Source organism: Lolium rigidum, chromosome 2 (genome assembly GCF_022539505.1).
Source record: "Lolium rigidum isolate FL_2022 chromosome 2, APGP_CSIRO_Lrig_0.1, whole genome shotgun sequence".
Taxonomy (NCBI): domain Eukaryota; kingdom Viridiplantae; phylum Streptophyta; class Magnoliopsida; order Poales; family Poaceae; genus Lolium; species Lolium rigidum.
In genome coordinates, this window is record NC_061509.1 from 237,707,108 (window position 1) to 237,714,969 (window position 7,862).

Genomic DNA, 7,862 nt, shown 5'->3' on the forward strand with positions numbered 1-7,862 from the left:
CCCTTTTTCAAACATTTCAATCCTTCATACAAATTCTCAATAATTGAAACAATATTAACTAGCAAATCTAGAAAGTTTAGACCATCGACTTGCTATTAAAAAGCTTAATCCTAGGTCCGGATCTCTGTGCGACAAATTACATGTATAGTTGATGGTTAAAATTACATGTATAGTTGATGGTTTGTACCAAAGATAACTGAAATGAATAGCTTACACATTCGTGACAACAATAGTGAGTGGTTAGTGTAATTCCCTTCTCAGTAGCAGATCTGTTGTGGCGCTATAAAAATTCTTTTTTGGTATGGGGAATTAATTTCATTTCATTTGATAATTTCTTAGAGGATTAGCAGTAAATCTGTGATGTGATTGTTTCTGTCCAGGAACGTAAGTCTTTTTCTGAAGATTGGAGAACGATAAGCTTAGCACTACGCCTAAAATTAGAACCAGCCGCGTAGAAAACTAGAACTGATCTATGTTAATCTCTCCAGAGCAACCAAAAACAGGCCATATACGAGGAGACTGAGGCACATACAATTTACAGGGGCTATCAGATTGGTTTTCTATCACTTAGTGATTCATGAGATGAAGAACACGGTGTACATAGTCAGTAACAGCAGCAAGTAGGAGTTGGCGAGTAGCATGTGTAGATTCCATGGCGCGCTAGAGACTGGCGGCTTCCCAGCAACTGCAGGCGTCCCGGTGGGAGATGTCTGCTGCTCGTTCGACGGCAGCGGATCCTGCGGGCTGTTGTGCTGCGACGGGCCCAAGGGTACTGTCGTGCTGTTGTCAAGATCATGGCCTGCGTACAAAGGAATGAGCATTAACATATCATGGAGTAATTAGAACGTAAATGTTGTTTTTTGTTAAATCGCTTCTGACTTACATTCAGAACGATACCAGCCCAGGTTCATGTTTTCTCTGTCAAAAACAACGTGGTACCCCACCAAGAAGTTCTCTGCATCAACAACTATCACGTAAGAGATACTTTTAAAGAAAATCCAAACAGGTATTCCAAACTAGATTTAAGCACTCACGTCCAATAATTCCAATAGGTTCTGGTGACGGTTGTATAGCTAAACAAAAGACAGTAATTGTTCCCTGAAAAAAAATACAAATAAGGTGATATATCACTGTCGTGCAAAACAACTGCAATTGTAAATTATCTGCTCCATATAACTCTTCCAATCATACAGACGTGTTTTGTGTCATATTTATATGCTACAATGAATCATGCAAGGAAAATAACAATAAATAGGTTTGTGATCTGATCACCTTGCACAAATGTTTGGATGTCAAAGGATAAATGATAACTCCACCTTGACTGAGGGAATAACTGCACTTATATTCCTGAATATTTTAATTTTCTATGTTCTGTCTATTGTCTTATTGTCAGTATCCTAGTAAATGGATAAATATTGTGTGTCTATTCATTTTCCTGCTGTGAACACATTGGAAAGAGCCTTCTGAATTAGTATGTTAGATATTGCAATGGTGCCATTACTACTGATGTTATGTAAGGGAGATAACTGGAGCCAGCTCTCCAAGAATGAACAGAAAAAAATAATTGGAGCAATGTTCGCATACAGGAACTTGGACACAGGAATGCAATAGTTCTTATATCAGGAGAACGTCTAAAATCATATTAACATAAAGCAAACAACATGATTTGCCATCATTCTAAACTGATTGACTTTTTACTCAAGACCCCAATATTTTCTCCCGAGACAAAATAATACCTCTTTGTCACTGTGTGAAACTGTAGGATTAATGGCCTGAAAAGTCTTGTTTGCAGCAAGAGTCAGAGTTACAGTTGGCACATCAGGCATCTCCAGAGAACTGAAATCACAGACAAGTGAAATGAAATTCCATATAAAAAACTGAACTAGTTCCTGAAGAATGGCGACCTTAAGAAGTGCAATCAGAATTCAGAAGTTACCTGACACTGTAGCAATATTCAAAAGAATCATCTTCATGGGTTATTCTCGAGGCTTTAACTTGTTTGTCAAACTGCAAAATTATATTGAATCAGTAACGAAGTTTATCCACCAAAGAACTACCAGGAAAGGAATAAATATTCACCTCGATAGCGACAGCCTTGTAAACATCTAGAGGAAGAGCTGTAAATGATGTTCCACTATCAACTAAGGCCTGGAAGCTAGTACTCTCAAAACATTTATGGCCAACACAAGATTTGTCGACATTAACAGCATAGGTTTGACTGTGAAGAAAAGAAAATCATGGATATTAGTGGAGATGTAAATAACCTCAGAAGAACTAGAAAAACGGACGACCCTACCAAGGCACTCACAATTTTCCATTTAAAGGAACAAACGGTGTCGACTGTTGGGTAGGCACTCCTTGATCACCGAAGAAAATTCTTCCAGAATCTTCCTTAAAACACATCGAAAAGGAATTCCGAACTAATCCAGCTCTTGCAAGGAAGCTGGGAACTGAGATATCTGCCATCCCAAGGCCAAGAAGTCCATCTGGTGCAATGCCATCCAAATAGCTGCCACTTTGCTTCCTACCACAACTAGAAAAGAAAATTACGAAAACTTAGTACAACTGGAAATCTCCGTAAGCAAACTAATCATGAAACTATAATTCTTCAGTAACAGAGCACAGCAGAATAACCATTTTGTTCTAAGAGTGCATCGAATATAACATGGGGCAACTGTATGAATGAATGAATATTATGCATCTACAGTACAAAGTATGTAACTACCCAGATCAGAAAACAAGCAGAAAAGGAAGTGAAATGTTTGTTTACTGCCCAACCCCCACACCACATTTGTGATGACAGAGTTGGACACAAACATAGAGCTCCTAAAGGAAGTGAACGCAGCTAGTACAGAAGCTTACCCTATAATGACTGAAGCCTTCACTGGTACATGGCTCTCCCTGGAATCCAAGTGCAGAGTATCTTCAATTAGCAAACCCGAGCTGGTTGTATTTTCTTGAAAATACTCGATATTGTATGGGCAAGGCTGCTTTGCGGCTGCACAGCCTGAACCTAATGAGCAAAGCTCATGGCTGCAGGGCAGATGCCGACTCGTCTTTGATTCAGCTGGTTTGTAAATCCCCATATCTCTATCCTGCATAATAGATACTCCATATATGATGGAGCACCTGCCAATCAATCATTGCAAATAAGTGCTAAAACTGCTTCCAATTTTGTAATGTCCAGTTGTTAGTGCATTTGAATCAGCCTATCAGGTAATATAAGCAAATTGAGATCCAAAAATTCAAGAGAAAATTGAATTATAGGTCACCAAGCATGTAGCAAACCGCCAATTGGACTTAAGTTGCAAACTGTGTTACTCAGAATAACGCCATCAGTTAAACCATCAAAGGTGATGTGGTGGTGGTGGCGGTATCCAGGTGCGAAACTCAGATAGATTGCCTATGTGGAGTATCTTGGATGAACCATGTGGCATTTGGATACTGATGGTGGTTGGGGAAAGGGGATAGGCACTGTAGCATTCTTATTAGCCACAAGTGGAGTGGTAACATGGTAGCTAAGTGGATGTAAGCTTTGAACTTCTATTTCCACTAATATCAACAATTTTACCTGCTTTAACACTGAAACTGAACTATGTGTCACAATTTGCTCTAAATTTAATAAAATGTTCTAATAAAGTAATAGAAATGAAGGAATGCAATCTATTAGCTTCTTAAACCTATAGGGGTATTAATCACATGCTACACACCTTTTCCACATCCATTTCTTTTTTACGTAGAAGTTCATGGACGTAAGTGGAAATATATTACAAGGACCTAGTAAGTGAGCTGTCAAGAGTATGGACACAATAAACACTGCTAAAAGCACAAGACCTTCTGATGTAAAATTCCACATCCGTCACATTTTTAAATAGAACTTTATGGACATAAGCGGAAATAGATTACAAGGACCTAGTGAACTGTCAAGAGTATGGATACAATTAACACTGCTAAAAGATCAAGAGCTTCTGATATGTTATATGCATGTTACTATGTTTGCATTGCAGGTCGACAAATTTACAACAGTGTTACTTGCAATTAGTTTATAATTTGTGAGCTTCTGATGTGAAATTCTCATCAAGATATGTTATATGCATGTTACTATGTGCATTGTAGGATACTGTTGATTAACAGTATAGACAAATTTACAACAGTGTTACTTTGCAATTAGTTTATAATTTGTGAGACTGAAAATTCCTCTCAGGGTTGAGATTTAAAGCTTTATGTAAATTGAATTTTGCTATGTTTTGTGGTGTTGGCGTGTTGCTGTGCCTACATGAGATATCAAGCTCTGTGAGATTATTCTGTTTTATCCATGAAGCTAGCAAAGTATCACGAATGGAAAGGAGTGTTAAATACGCACCAATATTTGTACTACTACAAGTGTTTTAGCCCGTCTACACCTAAGCGGAGTTAGATTTCCTTATATCTAAGATGATGGTGCTAGCCTACTGATCCAATCTTGATTCCATCCACCCTTGCAGGAATCTCAACATGGAGACAACGGACGTCTAACGGCGTCAACTAAACATAACAGAATCTCACTACGTTATTTTTTAAAGTCGCTGGGAAAATTATTTGTACTTTTGGGGTTACATATGCACGAACATTGACACGATCATGTCCCAATGCAGCATATGCAGACCTTAACGCAATGTTACAGTTCAAAAGGGTGCATACCAAGCTCCCACGGTAGCCAGACAGTGGAGCACACTCGATACAGTCACAGGGTACCCAGAACAAATCGCTTCCAGTATCCAATGCGACCAGAAAGGAAGTGTTCGGCGTCCCAACTTCCACCCATGTGTAATACAACCTGCACAAAGAGACATAAGAAAGACCGTTAGCTTAGAAAGCGCAGCTGCTGCGGTGCTGCCCATGGGCGGAACCAGCTAAGGAGATGGGTGTACAAATGCACACCCATTATTTTTGTGAGAAAACAAAATATGCGCAAGTATAATAAAAATTCATGCTAAAACATAGCTCAAAGCTCTGAATTAGTCTTATAATTAGTTCGTAAAACCCTAATCCCCTAATTCTGTACTAATTTCTTGCCTCCGCCACTGCGGCTGCCCATCATAAGTTCAATGTAACAGTAACACACCCACCCACAGGCCACAGCAAAGTAAATTCATGTTTCCAAATGGCTAATGCCGCATTTCTCTATGACCACTGCAATGCACAACCATTTCGATCTAGCAGAGCATGCAGACTTTACGTTTCCTAGTGCCGCATTTCTCTATCACTGCTGTGATGGACAACCATATCGATCTAGCAGAGTATGCCAAGTAATTTAAGCTGCTGCTCCATTCACAGTACTAGTACATTTCAGCAGTACTAGTGTAGAGTGTAGTAAGAAGCGACGGAGGGGTGAGTGAGAGAGCGCAACGCACCAGCCCAAGTCGTTGCCGCCCGAGAAGATGCCGCCGCCTTGGGAGATGGAGAGGAGCTGGTGCTTGGCGCCGAGCCGCCGCTGGAGGTCGTTCCGCACGAGCGCCCGGTAGTAGCCCCCGCTCCCGCGCCGCGGCCACAGCCCCCCGCGCGCCCCCGCCGCCAGCCGCGCCTCGTCGGAGAGCCGGTGCACCATCCTAGCCGAGAGCGTCGCCGCGGCCGCCGGCGCCGACGCCGCGGCCGCGAGCATCAGCAGGAGGAGGAGCGGGAGGCGCATGGACGGATCTGGGCTGCCGACGGTGGATGGATCTGCCGGTAATGCGGGGAGGTGGCGGGAGAGGGAATCTGGGGCTAGGGTTTGTGGAGCTGGAGGTGGTGGGCTGGTGGCGGTGGTAGGGGTGGGTGGGAGAGCGTGCCGGCGTAGGGGAGCGGAGCTTGGGCGGTGCGGAGGTGGCGGTGGTGCTCTGGAAGCTTGCGCAGGAAAGAGAAGACGGCGGAGGTTTTGTAGTTTTTGCTAAATTACCTCCGAAGATGTCTCATATTTCCATTCGAGTATTCTTCTCCCGCCTAGTACTATGGCCGTTGCCATGAACTTTTTTTTTTTTAAACAGAAGGCCAAAGGCCCGGCTTTATAGATAAAGCGACATCGAGTTTGATCATACAACACCACGGGTCCTGGACCCACCACACGAAATCAACACACACTACCAATCAGCCCACGGGACGGCAAAGTATCGAGTTATCGTGGTACAACACATGAAGCACAGAAAAATGAAGAACGCATGCATCACCCTGCTCCGTCATTCCGCATCCGTAGCTGCACCCTCCGGATCTCGTCCATCGTCATGTCAAGCAGCCCCCGGTCCTTCGTTCTGACCAGAGCCCTCCATCTCTGCATATATAACACCATTTGGAACATCGCATCAGCCGGAGAGTTAATCAGTTTCCCTTCAATAGCAAGTTTATTTCTAATATTCCATAAGGCCCAGCATTGAGCCGCAAAGGTAAACCATGCTATCCTACTAAGGGGCCCCGATAGACCATGGACGATAGCGAGAAACTGCCCAGCCCCCGCTGGATTCCACACGTCACCAAGGAGTTCCCGTACCCCGACCCCACATAAACTTTGCTAGGGCGCAACCAAAGAATATGTGGGTACAATCCTCTCTCTCCCCACAGAGAGCACAATTCCCATCTGAAGGACCATGCCGCTTGACAAGTTGATCCCCAGATGGAAGGCGTCCCCTGAGCAGCTGCCATAAGAAGATCTTGATCTTAGGCGGGACCCTAACTTTCCAAACATCCTTGAGGTGAGTGACCACCGCACCTAAAGACATTTTGTGGTAAATGGAGTTAGTGGAGTATTCCCCGGAAGCCTCCAATCCCCAAGTTACCAGGTCATTTCCAGTTTCAAAAGGGTGGAGATCAAAAATCCTACACAAGTTCGCCCACTCCACCGTTTCCGCCAACCCAAAGGCGCGTCTGAATCTAATGTGCCACCCATCGGCATTGCGAACCCCCGCTACCGTAGCGAAGGGGTTATCGCACACCTCAAAAAGACGAGGGAAGCTCGCTCTTAGCGGACCATTCCCGGTCCACCGCTCAAGCCGAGAAATAGGTTCGGGCCCCATCCCTCACCTGGTGTCTCGCCCCCAGTTTGAAATACCATTTAATCTTGTGGATGGCATTCCAGAACTGGGACCCCTTCGTCGGCACGAGAGGGGAAAAGAGGTCATTGTCTCCCAGGTATTTGGCACGGATCAAGTCAGCCCAAAGACCCTCCGCATTCTGGTAAAGCTTCCAGACCCACTTCGACATCAAAGCAATGTTCATAAACTTCGTGTTAAGGATCCCCGGACCCCCAAACGCTTTCGGCCTGCACACGGTAGCCCGGTCCACCATGTGGTATTTTCTCTTGTTCCCGGTCCCTTCCCAAAAGAAGCGGGCTCTGGATCTATTCATCGCCCCATGCGTGGACTCGTGGAGGAGGTAGATGCCCATCGCAAACATGGGGAGACTCGAAAGGCAGGAGTTGGTCAATTCCAGCCTACCTGCCGAAGTAAGGAAAAGCCCCTGCCACGGGTCAACCCTATGACCCACCTTCTCAGTGAGAAAGTGCCAATCCGCCACTGAGAGGGATTTGTCCGATACTGGGAGCCCCAGATACTTTATCGGGAGAGTTCCCAGCTTGCAGTTCAAGCCCTCTGCAACCCAATGTTTTTCCTCCTCGGTGACCCCTGTCACAACCGCCTCGCTTTTTTCCAGGTTAATCTTAAGACCCGACATATTCTCGAAGCAAAGGAGGATGGTCTTGAGGTTGGCCACCCCCAGGTAAGACGGCTCAACCAGGACCAAGGTGTCATCCGCATACTGAAGATGAGTGACACCCCCAGGGATTAAATGTGGCACCACTCCCTGTATGTGCCCGGCTCGGTTTGCCTTTGTAAGGATAGCCGCCAACGCATCCACCA

General features: G+C 44.6%; 1 protein-coding gene across 1 annotated transcript; it reads right to left on the reverse strand.

Annotated features, from left to right (window-relative positions):
- Positions 1-452: 452 nt before the first annotated feature.
- Positions 453-5,683, reverse strand: LOC124688366 (aspartic proteinase-like protein 1). Its single transcript, XM_047222054.1, has 10 exons — positions 5,394-5,683; positions 4,681-4,816; positions 2,863-3,095; positions 2,309-2,533; positions 2,080-2,218; positions 1,937-2,007; positions 1,737-1,836; positions 1,035-1,098; positions 884-955; positions 453-799 (listed from the first exon to the last, which is right to left on the reverse strand). The coding sequence occupies exons 1-10, from the start codon at positions 5,666-5,668 to the stop codon at positions 576-578; spliced, it is 1,539 nt and encodes a 512-aa protein (XP_047078010.1). The 5' UTR covers positions 5,669-5,683; the 3' UTR covers positions 453-575.
- Positions 5,684-7,862: the final 2,179 nt, after the last annotated feature.

Excerpts from the sequence above, each read along its gene's own strand:
- LOC124688366 (XM_047222054.1), bottom strand. The coding sequence starts at position 5,668 with ATGCGCCTCCCGCTCCTCCTCCTGCTGATGCTCGCGGCCGCGGCGTCG. Across the intron at positions 2,008-2,079 it reads ACAAGGCTGTCGCTATCGAG|TTTGACAAACAAGTTAAAGC; the intron begins GTGAATATTTAT and ends ATAATTTTGCAG. Across the intron at positions 1,837-1,936 it reads GAATATTGCTACAGTGTCAG|TTCTCTGGAGATGCCTGATG; the intron begins GTAACTTCTGAA and ends CTGTGATTTCAG.